We start from the raw sequence: 26,821 nt of genomic DNA on the forward strand, positions 1-26,821 counted from the left end.
AAGCAGCAGTTTTGAAACCACGGAACATGGAGCTCATATGAAGGCTGAGACGCTTGTCACTGAAGCAAAAGTCAAAAAGGTGTGCTTGTGTGGCAGTGGGGTGATTCTCTCTTTCCTACAAAGTCAGGCTCATGATCCAAGATGTCAGAGAGGAATGTTGCATTTCTGCTTGGGGGATATTCTTAATTGTGTCAAATCCATCTGCGTTAAATTTCCCCTTCCACAGAACTAAAATACAGGGACAGATGTGCAGAATATTGACACTTCATGTCCTTCGTGGCTGAGGCATCGTCTGCTTCTTTCTCAGAACAGTGATTTGTGAAACAATTTGCTTTACAGAGATATTCTACGTAAAAAGAGTTGTTAAAAAAGAGTGACATTGTAAAGCCAAGTATCACAGAGTATTCCAGAAGTTAGTGTCCTAATTTGCCTCACTCCTGCATTGTTTCTTAATCTCATTAAATTTGCCAGATTGGTTGAGGAACATTAGATGCAGTCCTGGAGCACATCTCCCACTTTGCTTTCATCTGAAATGAATTCAATTCATGCTTCAAAACTCCACTGAGTAAACAAAAACACAGTAAGTGGGGACAGCCAAGAGCTTTCACCTCCAAGGATGATTGGAATGAAAATGTTCCTGTAGATATATTCATTGTTTCTGTCTCTGCTGTCTTCACACGATGCATATAACAGTAAGAGCTGAGCTAATGAGCAGCTAAGCAGAAATTCAGTTTAACCTTTTGTTCCATGTATGGCCTGGAGCTGTTTATTGCCTACTGTTCAAAGCCTGCTCTGAATCTAAAATTATCTACATCCTCACCGGTTTTTCTCAGAGCACTCATCATAGCAGTACCCAGGTGCTGGGCATGCAGGAAGTTTGCTTGCACTGCATCTCAGTGATGTGGAAGTGTTCAGCAGTCCCCCTTCTGCAGGCCTGGGCTGGCAGGCTAGAGAAGCTGGTGGAAAAACTATTGACTCATTTGGGATGCCAAGATTGAAACTCATCAGACACAAGATCTTTTTTAAGGGAGTTGAACCCTGCTCTTGCTCAAACCCCAGCTGTTTTGACCTGTGTTACAGCTGTTGAGTGCCCAGCCTTTCTGCAAATCACACTCCAGATTGTCAAGCCAAACTTTGGTCAAATGAAAGAAAATGATTAATGAACAAATGAAAAATAAATAAATAAAATTAAAAAAAACCTCTGTGTTTGAAGCAAGTTGCTTAGCATCCTGCTGGCAATCTGAGTCTGATGCAAGAATGGTTGCTAATTCCCAGAGGCAACGTTTGGTGCATTTGCCATGCTTGCCTGCTTGTGAAGTCTCTTGTTTCTTTTCCTGCATGTTTTCAGCTCTTGCAACAGATGGGAGAGGAGTTATGTAAGGAACAGATATCTTCAGTGGTTTAGCAGGAGCTGTGCTTGCCTTGCAAATAAGGGAACCCTAGAAGTAAATCATTTAGGGGCTTCTCGTGGATTTGCATCTTGTGGTTGGTAGGAAGCTTTGGTTGATCTGGTGAAAGCTTTTCCACCGGGCTGAAGTACTTCTGAGGCTCTCCTCCCTGTGAATTCTCCTGTCTGTAGTAATGCATGAATGGATGTTGCAGTTTTGCTTGCATCAGGTCTTCTGTCCTTTAGCCAGCTGCCTGCATTACAAAACGTAGCACCGGGTCTGTTCTCTGGTGGGTGGCACTGAAAGTCTCTAAAACATGTTAAAGGTTTTATTGGAGGACTGGAAAAGGCAGCATCATCAAAAAGGCCTTGTTACTACTGAAGTCCTATCTAAAGGAGTAGATGGTCGTGTAACTAAAGGACTGGACTGTAACACGTCAGCATTGAGGGTCCAAGCAAAGCTCACCCAGACAGTGTCAGTTGATATTGCTCAACTCTGGAGTCCTTGATGCTATAGCCATAAAAATACTGCTTTTAGTGTAGCTCCCCCCAACCCCTCTAATTGCCCAGGCTTAAAAAAGGCAAACTGTGGTGGAAAAAAAGTATTGTGTAGCACACACTCAGTAGGAATAAGGCTGCAGAGTGCAATGGTTGAGGGCAGGGTGTGAGGTCTCAGCTCTGATGTCTGTAGCACATCCCTTGGACAGCTGTCATAGAATCACAGAATAAAAGAATCAACTGGGTTGGAAAAGACCTCTGAAGTCATCGAGTCCAACCCTGCCGTGGTTCCCAGCCCATGGCACTGATGCCACATCCAGTCTCACCTTAAACACCTCCTGGGACAGTGACTCCACCCCTCCCTGGGCAGCCCATTCCAATGGCTGAGCACTCTCTCTGGAAAAAATTTCTTCCTAATATCCAACCTAAACCTCCCCTGGCACAGCTGAAGACCCAGCCCTCTTGTCCTACTGCTGCTTCCCTGGGAGAAGAGCCCGACCCCCACCTGGCTACACACTCCTGGCAGGGAGTTGCAGAGAGTGAGGAGGTCTCCCCTGAGCCTCCTCTTCTCCAGCCTCAACAACCCCAGCTCCCTCAGCCTCTCCTCACAGCACTTGTGCTCCAGTCCCTTCCCCAGCCTCGTTGCCCTTCTCTGCACCTGCTCCAACCCCTCCATGGCCTTCCTCAACTCAGGGGCCCAGAGCTGGACACAGCACTCCAGGGGTGGCTTCCCAGGGGCAGAATCACTTCCCTGCTCCTGCTGCCACACTGTTCCTGAGCCAGGCCAGGATCCATTGGCCTTCTTGGCCACCTGGGCACACTCTGGCTTCTGTTCAGCTTCCTGTCAATCCAAACTCCCAGGTCCCTTCCTGCCTGGCTGCTCTCCAGCCACTCTGTGCCCAGCCTGTAGTGCTGCATGGTAGTATTTGAAAGCCTGAAGTGCAGGGCTAGATTAGAACCTTTTGTGAGCAAGTTGGACATGTCTGTTGATAGTGGAAAGATCTACAGGATTGGAAAGGCCACATGTGCATGGTTCCCAAATCTGTCTCAGTCCATTGCAAAAGTTAGATCCAATGTCAATGTATTAGCTTTGTAATCCATCATTTGTCACTAGTTACACCTGGGAGACCAGCATTGTTTGCTCTTTGGCATTAATATAAATCCGTTTGAAGAAATGTGTAAAATAATTTGTTTTGCTGTAAGCCCCTCTCTAAAATTTCTAGAAAACAAGTTGTTGAAGAAACATGATCTTAGCTTTCAAGTTATCCCTACTCTGAGCCAGGATTTGGTACCTTCTGGCATCCCTCCTAACCTAAATGACTCCCCACTATGTTCTGAAACAGGCACATGGAAATGCCAGTGATACCAGCAAAGGAGATGCTGCTGATGATCAGTGCCTGAGTGTCTGTGTGTGAAGTGCATTCCCACTTAGCCCAGCTCTGGGCATGGCTGTGTTCTCAAGCTCATACTTTACTGTCAGGGATACATAAGAGTCCAGTCGTGTTAGGGAAGTTTCTGAGGAGTAGCTTCTCCTTTATCCTTTAGCAAATGACTGTGTATTTATACCATGTACAGCCTCTCGAGTGACTGCTGCTATTTATTATTTGGGTTATTATCTTAAACATTTAGAGAATATTAATAATTGGAGTTCTTTAAATTTACTTCCTAGCTGATGAGGACAGTATGGTTGCTACATATAGAAAGTTTCTATATATGGTTTCTGTTTATAGAAACATCGAAGTTTTTCAAATATATGAAAGTGCTACTGTGTGGAGAAGAACTAAAATGGAATTATGCTTGTCTTTCAGCTTTGCAATTAAAACTATTTTGGATTAATGCACTAGAGCATAAACAGAGTCTTAAAGATTAACGAGCTAAATATTGGAGCAATCACATACTTTCCATTTTCATCCCTTTGCAATTGCATACTGGGACCTCCAAGCATTGCTCTGTGTCTTCTCTGTAGAGTAATGGAAAATCACAGGAGAAGGGGAAGGAAGGGAGCTTGTTGTGCTTAGCATTCCTGGTACTAGTGCAAAACTTGTTCATGTTTAAAAAACTAACAGAAAAAAACCTTCTTTCAACCTCTTAAGTTATACTCATTAGTATTTGGGGTGCAAGGAAGAAGGAACGAAAACACCTCGATCCATGAGGTCTATTGTCCTAAATTCCAGTTTCAAAAAAGATCTCTTTGCCTAGCAAACTACTCCCAAGGAACAGTTGAGTAAGGCCAGGTTGGCAGCCACTCAAGTCCCTATCTCTACATTTATATGATTTAAAAAGCTTGTATATCCAAAGTCCCCATTGAATCGAAATTGCATTCAGGCATTAGCTATGCAGCTGGGGATGTTTGCTGATTGATGTTTGTTTGTTTCAATAAAATGAAGCATGAAAAAGGCTTCCAAATATGCACAGAAGTAGTTGTTCACCACGTCAGGTCACGTGCAGTGTGAAAGCTTTCCTCCTCATGACACTGACATTACTACAGGGTCTCCCTATAGAATTTCTATCTCTGCATTTTTTTCAAGTTGGAGCTCATCTTATGTGAATATCCCCAAATTCTGCATTTTACTGTCCCACACAGTGAGTATTGTCTTGCTTCTGGCTTTCAGGCTTTGCTTTTCTGATAAATGCTGTAGAGGAACATCTTGAAGAAAATCTCTGTCCCGGGGCCAACATCTCTGATAACACAGGATGGAGATTTCTCCATGTTAGGGCTGGAAAATTCCTTGCCCGTGTTTTAGTTTTCCCAGAAATCAAGTTTCACTTAAAGACATGAGTTCTTTAAGATCTTAAATCCCGTCTTCCAGGATCAAAGATCAGCCATTGATGCCAGGATTGCCATATAATCTTTGAGCCATATAATCTTTGAGCAAGAAGTAAACCCACGTGGCAAGCAAGTAAAAGATGCTTTTATTAATCATGTAGATATCAACTGATCCTGAGAGCCTACCAGAAGTGCTGTAAATGCAAAGAAGTAAGTAGTTCCCAAAGGACTGAGGTGTTCTGAGGTAAAGAGGCTGAGGGGAGTGGGTTGGAACAGCCAGGGCAGCAGCGTCTGGCTTGAAGTTCAGAAAGTTCTCTGTAGCTGATGGTCCCTCCTCTGTCTTTGTTCCACCTGCCTCTCTGGGTCAAGTCCTGATTCTGCAGTTGAGAAGAGGTGCCTGAAGGTGTTGCTCTAAAGTTAGGAGCAGCCCTTCCACTCTGTCATTTCTTTCTCATGTTCAGACGATTTAGGAACAAAGTCTGAGGTACAGAATGATTCAGAGACAAGCATTAGGCCCTTCTGTGGGTCTGACTCTGAGGACTTCCTCTGAAGACCAGGAGAAACAGTCCTTGGGAGTTGTCTAGGATGAAACATGACTTGTCCACGGTGTGTCATCTCCATACACAGCTTGAAACCAGGCTCAGTGTGTTATTTTGGGTCGCTGCTTCAGTCCTGCCTGGAGTTGGAGTGTTGGCCACTCCTGGTTTCCTCTTGGTAGCAGAGGACCAAAGAAGGCCTTGTGTATTTGTAGGTGCAAGATGCAGAACAAAGTTAGTCCCACGTGGTCTTTGTCTGGGCAGCTGTAACTGCACAAGAGTTGAGCTGCTGTGTGAAACTCTGTGTCCACGTTTTGTGCTTTTCTCCTGATTTCTTCAGGGTTTGTTTATTGGTGTAGCTTCCTATCTGCTTTCGTCTTAGCTAGTTTTCCCGTGTACTTCCTTCCAAGGAATGCTGTGAATCAGAAGGACAAAACAAAGCAGTCACTTAGTTTTCCAGTGCTTTCCCTCCTCCCTGTTTGCCTGATGCTGAAGGATTGAAGTAGTAAAGCTGATGGAGGTAGAGAGGTGAGCCCGGGGACCTTAGAGGGTGAATGGTCTGTATTTTTGAACAGCAGAATGTAAACTTTGGGTGGTGTGTACTCCTTTGGTACCTAAAGACTGAGGCACAGTTCTTTCAGTGAGACTGTCAAGAGGAGGCAGGTTCAGTGACCCAGTACTGGTTTCATAAATAACCTCTTTTAGACAACAAAAAGTGCTGGGATTTGAATTCAAAGTAGCAGTATGATTCCCTTTTTTAGGTTCTAATAAAATGCCTCTTATTAAGAAAGAATAGTGAAGAATTCAACTCAGGTAGGATAGTAATAAGACCAAGGATTAGAATAACTCAGTTAAAGAACTGTTTAATTGGAAACTAATAGCTAGGTTACCTATTTGACATTGCAGATCACATTACCAGCAGTTGATTCTGTTATTAAGTTGAGCAGAGTTGGACTTACAAACATATGCAAATTCAAGATTTGCAACTTCACAGATTACTGCTTTTTGTCCATGACAGTTCTGTAACTTCCTTAGAATTCAGATTTATTTTTGGTTTTGAATATACGGCTTTAGGGTAATTGTTACTGTATCCAACTAGGATTGAAGTGTATTATACCTAAAGAAAATAACTGTAGCTGTAATTAATAATTATTCCTTTCAAGTTAAGTACAAGTGAGGTTCTTATTCACATGCAGTGGATGCTTTTTGCATGGAAGTCATTTGAGTTTTGTTTTATGTAGTCCAGAGTTGTGCTTAGTAGAACACCATGTGGGCATGCTTCTCTATTTTGCTATATAAAAACAGTAGCTGATTTTGATTAATTTTTAGAAAGAAACTGGACTGTAAACTGGAATTTTTGACAAAAGCACAACAGGGAAGGTTGTGAGAGCATGATCTTTTTCACAGCTTGTATAATTTCAAAATGCCCATATGAATTATTCCCATTCAGATTGTCATATTTTAGGCAAAGCACTGCCGATCATTATTAGTCTGCTGTAATATTTGAAGCAAAACAATTATTCTCAGAAATAAAACATTAATGACAGAAGTTAAAGATTTTATACCAATTCCTCTGAAGAAAAATGCTTGCAGGGCATGTTGTAACCAGTACTTAATATTCACAAATCTTACTGAATGACGCTGCAGTATTATTTTTTCCCCCTTGCAGTTCGGAATGTGTTATTGTGTTAAAAGACAGATTGGAAAGTAAATCTTGTTAATATATGTTTTAAAAAGCTATTTGTAGTCTGCTCTCTCCCTTTTCTATTGAATGGAGTTGGCTGTGTATTTCTTGCTGGCATTGATGTTCATAAGTTTCCCTTTGAATACTGGCTCTCCAAGATTGACCCAGCAAAGGTAGTATAGCTTTCTGTGGTAAGTTAATTCTGGTTTTGTCAGTATAGATGCTTAAAGCATTGCTACTGCTTAGGGAGAAAAAGCTGAAGGTACTGACAATCAAGTTGGAATTCTTGATTCTTGCAAGATACTAAATAGAAATGGTGCCATTGATTACTGGAGCCCTCATGGTTGGTCACGTAACCTAACCGTGCCCTGAACAGCAGCAACCCAAGCAAGAGGTGAAGGAAAAGGCAATATTTGCTGCCAGATTCAGCAGATCCTGCCGACCCTCTGTTGAAATGCAGGATTTCTGACTGCAAACCTTCTGGGAGCTGCTCTTCCCCGCCGTGACAGCGCGGAGCCGACCCCTGCAAACAGTGACCGCCGGGGAGCACAGAGTAGCGCCGAGTTACTTCCAAGTGGATTAAAACAGACACTTTGAAACAGTTGGGCCTTTCTGCCCCGAAGTCCCTCTCACGTTGGGATCTCTGAGCAGCGTTTGGGGGCAAACCTGCAGCTCTCCAGCTCGGCTGAACGTGCGGATCTTTTCTTCAGAGGTGCGGCTCGCACAAGGCAAATGCACTTAGACATCTTTACTCAGCCTAAAACAGCTGCAGGTTTCCTTTCTGTAGTGAATGGGGTTTGGTTTAAGGCTTTTTTTTTTTTAAATCCTTTTTTCCTAATTGTACCACGTTGTAATATTGTAACATTGTACAATTTTGCTTTTAACAGTGACTTTGAGGGAATAAGCCGCCTGCATCTGGTCTGATGTGCACTGATTTTTCCCCCAGCTCAGTGTTCAGAAAATGTGCTTGTTATACATTGTAATTTGAGTTGAAGTACAAAGTTCACAAGTCCTTCAATCTTGACACTGCATCAGCTGTAGCTGTCAGAGTGCAAACCTGCTAGACATAGATTATGGTGTTTGCCCCAAATCTTATCTAAACAGAGTCTTTTCTGAGCTTCAAAGATTGCTAAGTTTCCAAACTGCAATCACTCCCTCCAAGCACTTCCCTCATTCCCCCAGTCTTTTTCCTCCTCTTTTCAACATGCACCTATTTGGAAGGAACAAATAGGTAAAATCCACATTGTCTGCCAGCACTGCTCAATCCCAGTGCTGCACCCAGACATGGAAAAAATCTCTTGCTCCACGTCTGCATCTATTCATATTGCTTTTCTTGATGTCTCCATGTGGCAGACTGTTATCCTGATGTTGCCTCTGATGTGTGATAGCTCATCTCGTGCAGGGTTTATAATAGGCAGGATAGATTTACTGCTGAAAAGTTCCATCAGACTGATGCAAAAGAAATGTCATGGTACAACTGAATAGCACAGTGCTGTTCAGCCTTTTGAAAAAGAGGTCCAAGTTTCAGAGGTGATGGGGAGTAATCTCTGTTTCCCTTCAGTAGCTCTCACTCCTGCCAGGAGTCCAGCATCTTGCTGAGGAATAGAGGGGTGGCTTTTGAAGGAGTCCATCCTGGTCTGGAGCTGTGGCACTGGGATTCAAGGCACAGGGCAGGGTCAGGTCTGGTAATCCCTGCAGTCAGAACTGCAGGTGTTTGTGGGTGTGACACAGCAGCAAATTCCCATCCTTTTGGGATGGCAAAGTTAACAGGCTCTTCTCATCATATGGTAGCCAGTTGAGGCCATGCTACAGCTGTGAAATACAGTCTAAAATTGTGTCCCTGAGTTAGGCATCCATGCAGCCATCTAAGGCTGACCCCAGGAGGCTACAGGTAGTTATCTACACAGCATATGAAGCTTTGAACTGCTTCACTGTTGCCCAGACTGTGCCAGTGTTTGAACCCAGCATTTGGGTTTCTTTCGCCATGGCAGAGTTGCCTTACTTGGTGCTGCAAGAAACCAAACTCAAAGACTGAGCAACTACTGAATATTTCCTTTAGTGGGCCAAAAGGAAAGCATGAAAATCACAAATACGACAAATGTTTCTCTAACACCCAAGTGAAGAGGGAAGAAATAATTGGTTTTAGTATTTAAATGTTGTTTTGGTTTGTTTTTTAAACTGGGTTTGATTGGAATTTTTAAAGACCTATTGTTTTATGTCTGATATGGTCACTGCCAGTTGGCAGATTTTAATCTGTTCCACTGGGTTGCTGGCTGGACTGGGATTGTGTGTTCTGTCTGCATTTCAGTGGCACTGCCAGGGGACATTGGGCCTTTTGCCCTTGTCTGTGGACACTCAGAAATTAAATGTAACTTAACCTTAGCACAATTTGGGGAGAAGTTACTACAACCTTGCCATACTCGTTTTTTTAGTAAGATTGTGACATCTGTGCTGGCAAAAAAACCCCACCCCACAACAACAAAAAAACCCTGTTAAATCATTTGTGGTTTAATCATTGTCACATTACAACCACAAAGTACCCTAAGCAGTGGCCAAAAAAATCCTGTTAGGCCTTTTCATAGTACTTTCTGACCAAAGTGGCTAAATACCGTGCAGTAATTTTAAATTACTTTTGTATGCTGTTTCTACTTTATGTTCTCAAATGGCTTCTAATAAAACATCAGAAAATAATCACTGGAATGAAAATACCAGTAAGTTAACAGGGACTGAGGAGCAGTTTATAGCGTGATGTGTTATAGCAACTCATCTTTTTAATTCTACTGCTTAAAAAGTTATGGTATGTTCCTTAAAAGATAGGGGTGCTTTTGATTTCTGGTTTCACTAGAAACATTTCTTTCTTTTTTGGGGGGTTGGAGGGGAAAAAATATCTTCTTCATTGATAGTGTGATCAAAGAGGTTGCAGATTATTGCAGAGATCCTTATATGATATTTCTGAGTTCCTAAAACGTGGTGTTTTATCTGAAATTTTGTGGGTTTGGCAAACAGACAATTAGAGAGGAAATATTTTTAGGAAGTAAAACAATATTCATTTTATCTTTTTCTTTTCTGTCACAGTAGTATCTAGGAGTATCAATATCATTTGGGTTGATGGGAATAAATTCTAAAAAAACTCTTTCAGCAAATTTAATGCATTAAGTTTGCCATTCCTCAATATCTGCAAACCTCTGCTATACTGCTTGCGTGGTGTCTGAAGACCAATAACCTCTGTGGTTTTATGTTTTCCGTGATCTTTCACGTTTCATTATCTCCACTGTCTGGTCGGTGCTATGTCGTTCATTCACTCTATATCTCAAGGAATCTCATGTGCTTTGGTTGCTGTAAAAGGTGCTTTTTGCCCTGGTCTCTTGCCCAAGCATGTGCTGCACGGCAGGTAACGAATCCCAGCCCCGTGAGCCGTGGTAACTGAGCTTTGCTGGGGAGCCACTGGCTGGCTCAGTGACCTGTATTACCCACTATCTCATTTGGCAGAGAATTAAGAAGGGAGCAGACACCTCATCAGCAGATTTTCCTAAGTACAGACTCTTTTTGGTATAAGCTGTCAAAGTCCAAGGACCCTCCAATCTAGCTTTTTAAACCTCATCTGTCAGTGGACTATAATTGGTTCATAAATTGGCTTAAAGATAATAATGGAACTAACCTTTTTACACAAAAAGCTCATCTGCAACTGTCATAAACATTTTTACACAGAAAGCATGTCTGCAACTATGCTAAACTTCACCAAAACTTAAAAATAATAGTCCTGAATAGTATATGAATAAAACATCCCCGTGAGTGATTGGTGGTGGGACGTTAGTGCTGGCTGGTGTTGCAAAAGTCAGCTACTGCAGTAACTTATGTCACTGATGCTACAGTAACTTGTTGGAAGTTGTTTTGTTGTGGGTTTTAGTTGTTTTTTAACTGCTTTTTCTCTCTACAAGAATGCTGATATGGTATTTGGCTTCTGCTGCATCAGCTTGCACAGAACTCCCCACCGGGCCACCAGTAACCCAAAAACTGAAGTGCCTGCACATCAAGTAGCCCCCATGTGTTAAGGATTCTTAGTACAAAATGATGTTCATTCAGCATTGTTTAGCTGGTGTGTTTTTCTTCACATCTGCAAGTCTGCAGTCTGTTGGGCAGATTGTTCCCTGGCTGCCCACACAGAGCCTTTTCCATCATTGTTTCCCTGACCATGCTAAAGCTTTCCACACATGGATGTGTGCACAGACAGCTGAGCACCACAAAGGTGTCTCTGGCCTCACATACTCTCACTGCAGGACCTTGTGGCATGTCCAGATTGTTGAATTGCACGTCATGTGAGAGTACCAAAAAGTTCTGTTCGTGGCTTTCTTAATCCAGTTATCAGCTTGATCAAGCTATCAATCCTGGTCGTTAATTTTTCCTCCTTTCTCCACATTTTGCAAAGATTGGGAAGTTCACTGTCTACAAAGGAAAATTAGATTAGCAGAATTTAAGGACTTCTGCTCTGAAAGTTGACTAAATGACACTCGAGTGCAGACATGCCAGTCCATCTCAGAGACAGCTGGGCTTGCACAAGCCATTGTATTATAAAGATTCCCATTGCCAGATAAAACTAATACAATTTTAGATTTAAAATAACTTTTTAAAAAGAAAAATAACTTTTTAAAAGAGTCGTATATTTCTGTTTATATTAAATGTATATAACATATTCATTTACTTTTGTATAAAATGGACTAAGAGATCTTTCTTGAATTATGATGGCTCCCTGTTTTCAGTAAATTTTGTTTTATACTTTTAACTAATTGCCTTACTACTGTAAAGTAGTTCTTTCTCTTCACAAAGTTAATGTTTTTAAGATTGTAAAGGTAGTAGGAAATATTTGAAGATTCACATTTAGATCCTCTTTATTTGCCAAATTGCCTATTTGAAAAAAGAGGGGAAAGCCTGTTTATACCTTATTGTTAAAGTTTATTTGTAGCATGATGGGAATCCTCTCATATCAAACAAGACACGGTTATGACCATTTTTTAAGTGAAGACCAGAAAAGTCACTCCACTTAATTCACTGTCTCTAGTCAGCTCAAAAATGTCCTCATATTTTGTCTTAGCACACAAGTAATTGTATGTATGAGTATATTATACAAGGCTTGTAGGTTAAGTGTCTTGGAGGGGGGTGGCCTAATACTACCACACCATAGTCATAATTGAATAAAACATGGAGCCAGACAATAGAATATAAATTCAACAGAATATAAATTCAATCTATCTCTGAACTTTGCTTTTTAATTAAGACTATTTGAGCACCTATTTATTTGTAAACCAAGATTTCTGTTATTTAGTGGGTGCCTCCAGCAGAAGCTTAATTTCCCTCTGCCCAGAGCTGCCCTGGTGCCATCTGCAGCTCCTGCAGCATTCAGGAGAGAGCTGGAGCTCGTGTGCTTCCCATCTCCAGCAAAACGGGTGGCACTGGCAGGATGGTGGCAGAGTGGTCCAGAGTGGTCCAGAGCCGTTTTGCTGGGCTCTGTCTGAAGCACTGCCCTGGTTCCAGGAGAGAGTCCCAAGCTGCAGATTTTCCATCCAGCCTCATTATTTATTTCGCAGTAGAGCTTTTTGTTGTCCTCAGTCTCTAGTGGAACAGATAAGATATGAAAGCCAAGACAGATGGGGAATGCAGAGCTCTGGGCAGGAGGAGGGGAGGGGAAATAGTTACACTTTATGTCAGTGAGAAAGAAAGAAAGAGGTAAAGGCGAGGGAAGAAGGGGCTCTAATGGATTTGTTCAGTGCCCAGAAATATTCAGGATTTACAGCCATGGCTGTCTGTTCAGTTAGAGCAGTAGCATCATTCATTTGCTCTGTTAAACATCTGCAGACAAATGGATATGTGGTTTTGCTGGTTTTATTTCTGATCAGTTTGATTTTTTTATCTCTTCCTAAGTTTGACAGAGGTGGCTGTGTCTCTGTAAGTGGAGTCTGTGGGTTTGGAGTGAGACCAACAGTACCAGCAGAGCTGCAGAGGAGAGCTGTGCTGCAAACAACAGGCACCTCATGTCCAGTTTTCTCAGGCACCTCATCTTAACTTGATTCAGAGCATCCGGGGTATGGTTGTGTTTTGTCTTACAGCCATGGAGTTCTGACCTTCATTTGTATCAAGAGAAGATGAGGCTTCAAATAGTTGACCAGGGTCAGACATTACATGTGGCTTTGCAGTTATGGGGATGGAAATAGATGACTTGTGGTAATACTCAGCTAAGATATCATGGGAGAGAGCTCAAAAGAACATCTAGTGTCCTCAGAAAGGAGATTAAAGACTTCTAGAACAGTTAGAGCTGACTGCAAAGTGCAGAAGCTGAACTTGGACTTAGACACAGAACTTCTGTATTCTCACAGCTATAAAATAAACAGGAAAGCGACTGTGATTCACTAATACTTCCAGTGTGATATCCATGATATTGATGTGATAGATTGTAACGATTTCAATTTATCAGACAATAGATTGGAGCCTAATGTGAGAGAGCTGTGAAACACAGGTGAGCCTAGGGAGGTGAAAATTACAATGCAATCAAACATTCAGAAAGATAAATTATTGTAAAATATAGTTATGTTGAACATGGTTGTCAAAGAACAACTGGTTATAGTTGTATTGGTTCTTACTATGAAAAATCTAAATTCCTTTATAAAGTAGGAATCCGCAGAAATAGCACATTTTGACCAGGAAGACTGCACACATTTCATGGGTGAGCATCACTCACTTGGGCACTGCTGGCTTTTGTGACGAGGCAGCACTGGGGGTTTGTGCAGCATATTGTGCCTGTCCCTCTACCTTGTGGCCTTGCTTGGCAGGGACGAGCCTGCAGGCAGCAGGCTAAAGGTTTGGTCCCCGAGCAGTGTGCTGGGGAAAGGAGGCTGCCTGACACCCAGAGCTGGGTCCCAAGGTTTGGTCCCCGAGCAGTGTGCTGGGGAAAGGAGGCTGCCTGACACCCAGAGCTGGATCCCAAGGTTTGGTCCCCGAGCAGTGTGCTGGGGAAAGGAGGCTGCCTGACACCCAGAGCTGGATCCCAAGGTTTGGTCCCCGAGCAGTGTGCTGGGGAAAGGAGGCTGCCTGACACCCAGAGCTGGACCCCAGCCGGCGCCCGGGCAGCGCGAAGGTGGACGGTGTGCGAGGCAGGGCAGCCACGTGCTGACCAGTTTGGTTCTGATCTTCATATCAGAGCCACAACAGACAGCTGAATGTTATTTAAGCACTCCCATAGGATGATTTCATTTCAGGCTTTGAAGCCTCAGTACTTTCAGCAGAAAGTGCTAATGTAATTAAGATATGACATTCACGTTCACGAGACCCTAGAGCTGCGTGTTTAACTGGATTAAAGCAAATGGAACTTGATGGCGGTTTGGCTTTAAAAATTGCTCATTTCTTATTTGTTTAATCATGCCAAAATTGAACAAGGAAAATATTCTTCTACTGTACCTTAGCCCTAGTTGTCTTGACTCTGCAACTGCTCTGTTGATGATGACTCAAAGCCATGGTGAACTAATTAAGACAGGACTGTGTTACTAACAAAAGAGTCGCTTTCTTCCTCCCTCCTCCCCCCAGCAGTTTGTCAAACAAAATTGTATCCTATACCAAATAATAGCAATCTAATGTATCCTGGCACTCTGTCTCTAGTCAACCAACAGTATTTTGTAATGCTGTTTTAGTACACGTATTAGAGGATTTGTGTTTTACACAGCCCGTTAACACAAGGGAATCATTAATTTCTGGAGAGTGTCTTTGCCAGGAAGATGTGGGCTTTAAATCTTCAGCGTACGTAGAAAAGTACTGTCCACCTCAAATGTTCTAAAGTAGTATGATCATGATTGAAAATAACGGCATAGTAATATTTAATGCTCTGCCTTTTAAATAACTGCATTCTACACTTAACATTCTTATAGAGGACTCACTGATACGTTTACATTTGTATATACATGCTTAGATACAGTCTCTTAATATTTTTTCATGTGGGTCTGGATTATGAGGTGCTGCTGTTTCTCCCGTTTGTAGTTCTCTGTACTTTGCAGGCGTGTTAAAATAGCTTTGTCTCATTCAAAGTATTTTTGTGCTAATGTAGTTGCTCTTTCCACCTTTGTTTTTTTATATAAACAAAGGGCACGTGTTACATCTGGTTTTTGAAAGCCGTCGTTCAAAACTTGCAGCAATCGTTAACTCAGCCGCTGGTTTCTGCTCTCCAAGGGGTCGCCTGGCCTGACATGCACCGTCTGGCTGACAGAGTCCATCTGGAGGAGCTGACCAGAATTGGCATTCTGAAAGGCAACGTAGATGACATGGTGAAGGTTCATCTGGGTGCAATATTTATGCCACACGGACTTGGACACCTACTTGGAATCGACGTGCATGACGTTGGAGGCTACCCAGAGGTTAGTGTTGGTCCCTTCCCAACTCCCCTGCAGATCATCCCCTCTCAATTCAATCAGCATTTCTTGTTCTGTGTGCATGGTTACCTAGTTTCATCCTCTCAGGGGTGGAGCAAATGCACATTTAAGTGTCTCTTTTTTTTTTTTTTAGGTGTGGTATTTTATGCAATTTACTTTGAGGAAATCTATTAGTCCATTAAAATATAAATTATTTATGGGGAGAAGTGAACTGATGCCGCCCTTTGGGCATTCTTAATCTGTCCAGTTCCTACATACATAGTGTTGTTGCTCTGTGAGTCACTGGTACCACTCTAGTGTACCCTGTGCCGTGGCAGAGCATCTCAGGCTACCTGAGACCTGTAGCAAGACTCACTTGCTCCATTCCAGATGTGAGACAGCTGCAGGAGCCCACTGCTGCACCTGGGCAGTATATCCTGATGGCTCTGTGATATGGAAACAAGCTGGCTCATATCCCTGTCTTGAACTTTGATATCCAGTGTCAGCACGGACACCACTGTAGATGAATTGTCCTGGGATGAGAACAGAGAGAAAAAAAATCCCTCCAGTGTTCCAGTCTTTGCAAATGTGAAAGCTCTTGTATTCTGAGTTTCTGCAGAAAGCACAGAATGATTGCCTTTTCCCTTGAATTAACTTGGTGATTCACAACTGCCATCCGAAAGCAGAATAGGTAAAATTCTGTAACCAATTAATGGCAATGTGTTTGCAATGATAACTAAAGAAATAAAAATCTCTGAGGGGAATTGAACTTAAGGTTTCAATAAAGAAAGGAAGTTTACAGCAGCTTCAGACATATTTCAGGAGGATTTTCTGAGTGTTAGGTCGTGGTTATTTGAGGCTAACTGTTTAAGGGTTTTCAAGTAATCCAGTACAAAATTAATCGTTTGTCTTCTCTCATATGTAAGCTGTTCTTTTACAAGAGACTGCAAAAGAAACTAAGAACTTTGTAGGTGAAGCTTAAGCATATTTTGGAGCTTATTCATGTCAGGGGAACAGCTGCTGTCGCTGGTTCACTTGCAGGCAGGGGAGAAACAATATTAAATACTTGAGGGTACACGTTATGTTCACAGTATAATTATTGTTGAGGCACAATATTGTGATAACGATGTATTGGCACCAGCTAATACATTTACATGTATTAAAAATGAAACAAAAGTCAAAGGCAGCCTTATTGTGATTCGAAGGTTTCTGCAGATGAAGGGTGGATGTTTGCCCCTCTGTCCCTCCCAAGTGCATTCTCTCTGTACAAGTAGAGACATTCAGCAAAGCACAAGGATTGGGATTCCTTGGAGAGTTCATGGACTTAAAAATCCGGGACCCTGCTGTCGCATGCCTTTGCTTGGATTGTTTTCACTTGTGTTGTGAATACCCTTTCTGAATTTGGTGGACTAAAACACATGCTCAAGACTTGGTGGGGTAAAGAGATAACTAAGTTTTAGGAACGAGGGAGTGCAAAGTTACCGTGCTTGGTTTTTATTTAAAAACTGTATGTTTCGAGGGCTAGAGCAAGTACCTTAATGTCAAGGGAGATTTCTAGAACTGATTTTGTGTGAGTCTAGAGCAGTGGACGCTGTACACCTTCCATCTCTCAGCAGATCTCAGTAGTGCAGTAGACAAGGGATAGAATCATTTTTTTGAAACTAATTTTTAGTTTCATACGACCGAATTTATAATTGTAAATTATCTGGTACATCATTTTGGGGTGTATTAAATTTAAGGGTGATTTTTTGAAAGCAAACAGATAAATCCACAATTTTGAAAGAGCGACCTGTTGCAGATAAAAATGCATATAGGAATTGGATTGTCAAATGAATTAGGCTCTCCAGTTTCACACTTACTGTATGTAAAAATGCCCAAACTCTGTGTAGAATTTTATACCTGCAAATATTAAAATTATTTCTTACATTAAGAACGTTTGCATGGCTAATTTGCTTTCAAAATTTAATCTTAAATAGCAAATTTCTTGAATATGGAGGAAGCACATATGAAAGCACACGAGTAGTAAATAGCTAATTTGCTATTCTGTGTTTGCATATAAATGTGCACAGAGATGGGTGTGTGGCATCACCTTTAGTTTGAAAAATTATGAATTCTGGGTTCTGCAGCATTAATTTCACCTCTGTTAGACCCGTCACTTGTGTCTGACCCAAAGCATGAGGCACTTTCTGTTGGGCTGTTTGTCTGAGGCGAGCGTTGGAGCACCTGGGGGTGGAAAACACCCACCAGAAGCCTGGTGATGGGCTGAGCTTCACTGGGCTCCTCTGGGCCTGAGGGCCTTATGTGGGGCACGGAGGGACCGTGGGACTCAGGGGACAATAAATCCAAACGTGAGCAACCGGGCACCTTCCGTGCGGGTGTGAGGCGTGTCTGTGTTGAAAGGGAGAAGGTTTGTTGTCCAGACCTCCTTGTCTCGTGAGAAAACACATTTTGAAGACATCTAGTACACTATGGAGTGGTTTGTGATGCATTTTAAATGTCTACCAGCTAGTGAGGTCTTCACAAGGAATTTCATAAAGCCATTTTGGTGTTTATTGTACACTGAGCCTGTAGTATCATGCTCTTTTTTTCTAGCTGGTTAAAAAGCAACTTCTTTGCTTTTGGCCGAGGGAATTTCTGGGAGTATTACAAAGGATTTTTTAAAAATAAAAACTTTCCAAGTGGATATTATTCCATTATTTTTTCCTCAAGTGTAAACAGTTACATTTGAAATAATACAATAAACGTTAATTTCCTAATTTTTATCCATCACAAAGTTTTGTGTGTTCCAAAAAAACTATTTCCAGACATTGTTAGCTTAGATTAGTTATTCATTGGTAGCCAAAGATTTCTTTTTTCAAAATTGGCAATAATAAGTTTTCATCTTTTCCAGTAAGCTTCTTTGACATGCAGCATTGAACAAGCACTTTCTTCCTCTTTGACAAACACCATAAAATGCTTGCAGATTTTCTGCAAGAGAGCATACTCCAGGATATTAGAAAATATAACATTTTACTTCCTTTTTTTTTGTTTGTTTTGTTTCGTTTTTGCTGTGATAAAGAATAATCGGTTTTGGCCAGAAATAAATGTGTCTTGGTAACTCTTATTTTAGGACAAGATGTTCAAAATACTATAACTGCCAGTGTTTCCCCATTGAAAGATGTAAGTAAAGGTCCTGGTTTTCAGAAGTGCTCAGCAGCCAAGGGCTCCTTAGGGAATCCCATCTCCCAGGTGTGCCCTGGAATTCCTCGCAGGGAGAGGGAGCTCCTTTGAAAATCCATCTGCCTCTTCTGAGGGCCTGACTGCAGCTCGAGCAGCTCTGAAAATCCAGCCCCAGTGGTACTAATCACTTCAGAAAATCTGGCCCTCAGTCAGGCAGAGCTTCAAAGGGTGAAAACCCCACTGGGCCGAGCTTCAGCTCTAAAATTTAATCATGGAGATGGTTTCCTCACATTCTTTCAGTTGTTTCTGGGTAAATTCGATATGGGATATAAATGAGGATTTGTGCCCGTTGCAAGGGAGGAACTGTGGTAGGTGATCCCAAATTTTCAGACCCTGGGGTAGATGGGGCTGAAGTTTTCATTTAAATCTGGGTTCTGTGTCTCTAGGTGCTTGAGTTGATTCAATTTCATGTTATATTAATTGACTGTAAGGCTCTAAAGAATGCTAAGTACATTTGATGACTTTTTATAATAATAAGCCAGTTAATTTAAGTTAGGTTAATAACTACTGTGATTTTAACATCTTATGAATTAAGAGTTTCATTTTGTTTTGGGTTTTTTTTAAATTATAAAATTCACCTTAGTTTAAATTTTTAATTCCATTTTCATGGAAAGGCGATCCTTTCTTTGCTCTTCTGCATCAACAAATTAGGGTTAGAGGGTTTTTTTGGAGTTATCCACCTACTTCCATCTCTGTGCATGCTGTGGGAATGTCCCTGCTACTCAGAGGGGTGCACAAGCTGTGTCTGGCTTTAACAGAAAGCTTGCTCCCAGGTCCCAGATGACTGTCTGGGGATTTAGGTCACCAAACCTACTAGAGAACACAGGAATAATCTTGTTCCCTTTCTTGTTCTGGCAAAAATTATTTTCCTTAAAGTATCCTACTTTATGCTGAAGCAGAAGATTTCATTTTTTTGTGGTTAGCATTGCAAATGATGCATTAATGTTTTTTTCTTTAAGAAGCAGAGGATGAGGTGAATTTACCAAGAAGCCTAAAGCTGTTATGTAGGGCCCCAGTGATGCAAATTGCTTCACTTGGCCATAACCTTGCAAAGCCTTGCTCTAGCTTTGGGTACCCAGGACCTGCAAACATGAAGCAGCCTGTATGGGAGGCACTTAGATGAGCAAAGAGTAAAAGGGCCTTTTGCTGATTTTAACTTTAGGTTTTGTTCTTGCAAGCAATTGTACACCTTGAGAAAAGATTAGGAGAAAAAAAAACCCCTGCTGCTTCTGCTTCACGGGGTCCCCTTGAATCACTTTGGTTTTGATTCTTTGAATTCCTGCACAGCAGAGACACGGGGTGGTGTGGGGCCACCGAGCAGGCAGGAAGGAAACAGGAGGGGGAAAACTCTCAGTTCTACAGCATTTCCGTGCAGGGCACCACTGAAATCCATAGTGATGATTGTTACCTGCTGGGTCAAACACCAGCCAGGAGGGTTTCCCGCAAGCTAGGATTCTTCTGTGAGGTTTAAACCCCTCCCAGAGTTAGACAGATGTTCTTGCCCTGCTGTGGCATCTTACTTGTGTTCAGAAAAGTCGTGGTCAGTTCCCAGCAGCTTTTCCCTGTGAGGGCAGTGCTGGAGTTTGAGTGCTTATGGGAACTTAGAGCCTGAGCAGAGGCAGAAGAGGAGGGAAGGCTGGGGTGCTGTCAGTGCAGTGCCAAGGTGCAGACCTGCTCCATCAAACCAGAGCTTCCCTACTCTGCTGAGAAAGAGTCACTGCACTTGGGGTTTTTAGTTGCTTGGTTTGCGTTTCATTAGTTCTGATTAATTTTTTTCTGATGGAGATACTTGCTTATGTTTCTTTGACTTCTTGAGGTTTGTTGCAAAAGACTTTGTGTGCTAACAGAGTTTTTATCTGAATATATTTTGTCCAAATATTTCTGAAAATTTAGCAGCAAAAAATGGAGCTTGTGTGTTTCTGAACAATTCATTCTAGGTGCAGTAGGAGAGAAAAAACAAGACAGTAGAGTTCTGCTTTCAATTACATGTAAAAGTAAGGTATCATTGGTATACTTGAGGTTTTTTGCTATGCAATTTTTGCTAATATTGGTATTTATCACAAAAGAAAAAGTCCTTTCATTTAAGACAGTCATCTCTGTATGCTTTCTGTGTGTCACAAGAAAACCTGTCCATTAGATTTTAAATGGTGCTTGTCACTGGTCTTGTTCTAAAATAGTGTTGTTTGTAGTTTTTGCAATTCTTTATCTCATTTCTTATGAATTCTCTAAATATTCTCCTCGTCTTCCAGGTTTATGTTGTAGTTGTCAACTTGATGATTTTTACCATTTGCTATGCTTTGTTTTCCTCACACTTAGGTCTTAAGAAAAGGAGAAAAGAAATATTTATTATTTCCATTGTGGTAGTACTGGAGCTTGGTGACATCTGAGGATCAGAAAGCAAAAATTACATGGGAAGTTATGCTCAGAGCCACAATGATGGATTGAAATTCAACTCCCTCTGAATCATCAGGCAGCAGTGCCTCGAATTAGTGGCAGGTGACTTTTCCTCATTCCCTGCAATAACAGGAAAATGATTAGGCAACCTGATAATATACCAAGGAAAAGAAGAAAACATTTCAAGTAAAATAGCCGATTAAACATCGTGTGCCCTCTATTCCCCCACTATTAACTTTGAGATGTGTCCCAAAAGCTCCAGCTATTAATTAGATTCTCCTGCAGAAGTGGAAGCTTTGACTTGCAAATGCCACAAGTGATATGTGGTGCTTGGGGCATATTCTGGAACCTGCTGCTGATTTCAAAGGCAGGAGTGACAGCAGTTCCTTCAGGTGACTACAGGCAGCTCAGGCTGCTGGGGAAAAGTGGGATAGATTGAATAAACTAATCTTCATTAGTAACACTCAGCAAGTGAAACAAGGGCTTAGAGAGAAGGGACCAGGAGACAAGTGAAATGGAATTTGGGACTTTTATTTTATTAGCTGCACACAGCTCCGTTCCTTTTGCAGCAAATGAGCTAATTAGAAGTTGGGGATGTGCACTGGGAGAATAGGGAGGAGTGGAAGAGCTGAGATTTCACTTCAGTGTTCATTTCATATTATCCAAGTGTAATCTTAGTATCCTGATTAATTTAAATACCTGATTGCACTTAGCTTGGTAAAGTGGTTAGGACTTCATTGTATACTGGATGTTTTCCAGCTGGCACAGTCTGTTTGTCAGGCTCAAAAAGTTCTGTGATGATTTAACTGGAAGAAAGTACCAGAAACTGGTTTGTGTCTCTACCTGAGTCTTTTACTGCGGGTCAGTATTTGCAGCCAGGAGTAGCTCTGATGTTGTCTGCTGTGGCTGTGGCTGCCAATGCCTGGCTGGAGGAAGCTGCTGGGTGGTGGTTTTGGGGGGGAAGGTGCCCTGGCATCTCCGTGCCTGTGCATCTCTAGGTAGTGTCATGGCCCTGTGCATGATGAGGAGCCAGCACAGGGACATCACCTGTGGTTTTCTTCTGTCCTGGTCCAAAGAAAAACCCAAGATCAGGCCCGCTCAGGCGGGCCTGGAGCTCTCTCTGCCTCTGATGGCTTTGCCTGGTAGCCAGGGGCTGTGGAACAAGACCCAGTGTGATACACATTGCAGTTTTTCCGTGCAAAAAGCAATATATACCTCCATTAACCACTAGGTTGCTTAGGAGCAGTTCATCCTTATACTCAGTATAAGGAGTAATTCAGCCTTACACTGAGATATTCTGGGAATATTGCAAATTCTAGTCTTCCATGGCCATTTTTCTGGGGGATAGGCGGATACTTCCTAATTCCCTGCTTATTCCGAAAATAGATCTATATTTTATATTACTCTACACTTAATTTGAACTTTTATTTTGCTTACATAGTAATGAAATCAGTTTACATAATAATTCTCTTGTTCCCTTGACACTCCTTATTGCCTAGACATGCTGTTTTTTGTTACCTTAGATGAACCATTAATTGGAATCCAATGTTCTTGGCAGGAGTACAGTCACAAATGACAGTGTCATACATCTGTGCTCACTGGGGGAGGAGTGTCTCAATTTTAAAATGTGAGCAGTACCTCCAAATAAAATCCATCTTAGAAAACAATTTCAGATACAGTCTGTTGTTGCAATATACAGGAGAATAAATTTATTCAAAAAGTAATTTTCCCAGAATATAACTGGGAGTCTCTTTTTAGATGCCTAGGCATTAATATTTTCTAGACTATTCTCTGCATTTCGGGGGGGGCAAATAATCAGTTTATGCTTTCCTGTTGTGCAGCAGAGTCCTGCTCTGTGGCCAGGCCTCTAGGATATAATGGCAACAGAAACAGAGACCCACACAGCTGCTGCTCCAGCACCCACATTTTTACTCTTCATCTCATCTGGCTACGAAACAACATCGTGGTGATTGTTGAAAACAAAGCTTGTGCTGTTTAGCTGCAAAGTATGGGCAAGTTTCCTCCTTACAAAGAAGGAAATCCATCAGTGGCAGAAGAGTCATACTGATGGATGGCAGTGAGAGGTTTCCCCAGCTTTGCTCCCAATAGAGTTTGACTTGATGGAAAATAGCAGGTCTTGTTTCAGACCTGTCAGCTTCTCTTTGGGGGTCGTGGTATTTCAGTCATTAAAAAAAAATCCTCAATTTGTCCTACTTTTCATAAATTGAAGCAGATTGAGAGCTGACAACTGTCAGCCCCTGGACCTGATTGGGCATGGTGACTACTGGGATGGTCACGAGTGCCCAGAGATCAGATGCCACGTGGGGTGCTGAAGCCATAGTCTGATGTATGCTTTAGTCCAGCACTGTTCTCAAAAGAAGGGATTTTGTCATCTCCCCAGCCTGGTCACTTCCCTGCTCTGCTTGTTCCCTGTGTCAGCTGGTTTTGTCCTTCAGCCTCGCAGCAAATGGGACTGGGGCTGTCCTCTGCTTGGAGTGTGAATGGCCACAAACAAGCCACAGCCAGCACCTGTGTCTGTCTTCATCCCTTTCCCACATCTCTTGGTGAACACCTTGCTAGGCCCTGTTAAAAGGGACTGTAGGTCTTCCTTGCCACAAGCCCACCCACCAGTGCCCTGCTTGCTCTTCAGCTTTGAAAAGCTGAGCAGTATTACCCTTTCTCTGAAGGCCCACTAGAGATGCTTTCGTGGCAGAGATGTAGCTGCTTCAGTACACGCAAAATCCAAAGACCTGGAGATGAAACCAGGAGCCAGCACCACCCAGAGCTGAGATAGGATGGGGGGAATATCAAAAAGAGTTCATGAATTCCTTCCAGAGAAGTTAAAATTTTACTCTTGGGTGAGCAGCAGTGTTCAGGTGCCTTGGGGACCCTCCCTGTGTTGCTACAGCCTGGGGAGCCTGCAGTGCTGAGGGACATTTCCAGATGTGAGTCTGGGGCTTGCTCCTGAGTTGTAGATGTGCTGTTGGCTTCTTGGAGGGTGTACTGCCAGCAGGATCAGACTGGGAGCAGTCTAGACAAAATGCCTGTGTGATGCTTTAATGGCTGAAGTGGGCACTGAGGCTTGGTTGTCACACCTGGTGTTAAGCATCATTTCTTTTAAGAAAAGGCAAAAAAATGTGGAGGCTGTGCCAGGGCTGCCTTCAGAGGATGTTTGCCATTGTTTTCCTCGCTATGCATTCATCTTTGTAGCATCTGTCTTGGATTGACTGCCTCAGAAAAGGCATTTACAAGTAGAATTGAGGAGAAGTGGACTTAAAAGCCAAATATGGGTTGTTTGTTGTAAAGCAGCCGATAGATAGTTGGCAAGACACCAAAAGGTCCAGACACTAATCTAATTGTTTACAGCTCATGGAGAGATTAATCCACAAGATTGGATGCCCTCATTTCCTTTATGCATTACAATGAATGTGTGAAATGCCAAACCCCATGGGGCAGCAGCAGAGAGAAAAATGGCTCCATTTCAGTGCAGTTATTGTTTCAAGTTTAGAAATATATTGATTTTCTGTGGGTTTTGATAAGCATATAAATGCAGAATGCCTTGCTTAATATCAGAATATTCTGGTTTCCTAGGCTCAGTAAAACAAAATCATATTTTCTTATTTTAGTGTAAAGTAGTGCTCTGCAAAGTCCAAATCAAACATATGACATAAAACATATTGAATACACGGTGAAAATGGGCAAACCTGTCTCCAAATGTCCAGGCTGGTTAGCTCTGAAAGTCTTGGCTGCTGTAAGATGCTGTGCATTGGAACAGAATAAGCTCTGCAAAGGGAAGAAAAGCACCCCAGCATTGCTTGGGTGACCAGCAAGAATAAAGCCAACACCGCTGACAGGCTGTTGCAAGCAGTATTTCTGTAAAATGGGCTTTCTCTGAACTGAAAGTGTAACTCAAGAGCAAACAGTGCTGCAGGGCTGTATCCACTCTGAAGAGGGAGTGATTCAGTGAGATGAAAGCATGGGTAATCTGCAGGGTATGCTCTGGCCTCCCTCTGTGTCTGCGCTGGCGTGGCCCTGGCACCGAGGGTAGCGCTGGGCAGGGCACTTTGTCTGGGAGAAAGGGGATGTTTCATCCTCGTGATACCAGTCATGCTCCTGGTGATGCTGACAGCAGTTGCCCCTTCTGCCCACAAGGAAAATTACCGTGGCTTGGGCCAGAAGCAAGACTTGGGAAGGCCACATGGAGACCAGATAAATAACGCCGTGGTCCCTCTGACTCACTGGCCAAAGCAGGAAGGGTTTCATGAGCATTGTGTGTGCCTGTTTGCAAGCTGGTGGGCCGTGAGCTGTTTACGGGTCATCATGATATTTTGTTGGTGAAATTTTGCTACAGTTGCAAAGAATTTTCAAAAAGCTAATGGGACTGAGATATATTTATTCCGATGTTGCAATACCTGGCACATTTGAGGGAAGAAAATTAATATCCTTAACTAGTCTTTGCAGTGTTTCTAATTCCTTGACTAAGCACGTCCTCATATATCATTTTACTTTACCAGCTTTTGGGAAGAAGAGAATGTTTTGCTAGTCAGGGCTTGTTTTGACTTAGCTTTTAATAATACCAATCAGCACCATGTTGCCTGAAAGTCTGAATCTGACAAAAGTTTAGCTTTAAATGGGCTGCTTTTATGAGGTCATGTGCAGACTCATTGCTCCTGAATCAAGATCATAAATGTGTAATTTTAATAACATTTGGTGAGAATAAGTATTTGCATATCCTTGGAGAAATTCTTCTCTGCTGCATAGTTCAGCTGTTTCAGCCATGACGTGGCAGGGGCATTTCAAGATCTGCATGTCACTTAAAATACCATACTCTGCAAGGGAGGGTAGTAGTGCAAGTAATTATTTTTTCTTCGTAGTGCAGTATTTCTCCCAAGGTAGAGAGTAACAGTACCATGTCAAAAACCAGGATTTCTGTGGTGCAAAAAGCAGTTTGGGTGCTGAGTTGAAAGCTGGTTATTGCTCTGTGTGAAAGCTAAATGAGGACTAATGGGAGGGAGGTAATTGCAGAGCTCAGTTTCAGTCCTTTGTGATTATTTCTTGTCTTTTGTGTCCTGTGGAGTGGTCAGCACGGGAGGGCTCCATAGTTGGCACGAGTGTCAGCCCCGTGTCTCTCGCGCAGGGCGTGGAGCGCATCGACCAGCCGGGGCTGCGGAGCCTGCGCACGGCGCGGAGCCTGGAGCAGGGCATGGTGCTCACCATCGAGCCGGGCATCTACTTCATCGACCACCTCCTGGACCAGGCCCTGCGCGACCCCGCCCAGTCCTGCTTCATCAACAGCGACGTCCTGCGGCGCTTCCAGGGCTTCGGCGGGGTGAGTAACCCCGAACCGGGTGGTTTTAGTCATTGGCTTCTCTTTGTCTGCCCTCTCTATGGCCTTGAGGAGAAGTCTTTTGGAAGTTGTAATGTCTTGCACACAGGGCTGTTCCCGAAGCAGCACCTTGAGTCATTTGGACCATTTGACTCTGCAGACAAACTGGGGTTTTTTAGGCTAATTTTTAAATGCGATTTTGTACTAGTGACGTTTGATTAACAATAGATCCATATTGTCCCACTGGCTGAAATACTCTCTGTCAGCACCATACAGTGACTTGCCAGGTGGGTGTTTTGTCTGATGTGTGAAATGTGTATTTCATGAAATATGAGACTGAGATCTGTAGCCCAGAGTTGGCTTCCTTGATGGCAACACAGTCCGGTGCTTCCTTCCGAGGCAGAAGAGCCTGATGCTGTTCAAGCTGGGGAGGCAGTAGATAAAATCAGCAATAATTGCTCTGACTGGATTATTGACAGAAAGGCATGAAACTTGTGCCTGTAAAGCCTTCCCCATTTTTCAAAAGAACGGCTGATGGTCTTCCCAAGCATCCGTGCTCGGGGTGACAGCTCAGGCAGCAGCGTGTGCACAGAAGGATCGGCCAGCTCAGGAGATGGAGGTGA

The 26,821-nt window shown here is 42.6% G+C and overlaps 1 protein-coding gene across 3 annotated transcripts in view; it reads left to right on the forward strand.

Annotated features, from left to right (window-relative positions):
* Window positions 1-26,821, forward strand: part of PEPD (peptidase D) — a 139,410-nt gene that overhangs the window by 104,948 nt on the left and 7,641 nt on the right. For all 3 annotated transcript variants that reach the window (XM_017826919.1, XM_017826918.1, XM_017826917.1), the window contains 2 exons: window positions 15,081-15,265; window positions 26,010-26,201. In XM_017826919.1, the coding sequence (XP_017682408.1) occupies window positions 15,081-15,265; window positions 26,010-26,201 (377 nt within the window). The remainder of the gene's footprint in view (window positions 1-15,080; window positions 15,266-26,009; window positions 26,202-26,821) is intronic.

The sequence above is a fragment of the Lepidothrix coronata genome, unplaced genomic scaffold (genome assembly GCF_001604755.1).
Source record: "Lepidothrix coronata isolate B3197 unplaced genomic scaffold, Lepidothrix_coronata-1.0 Scaffold132, whole genome shotgun sequence".
Classification (NCBI taxonomy): Eukaryota; Metazoa; Chordata; class Aves; order Passeriformes; family Pipridae; genus Lepidothrix; species Lepidothrix coronata.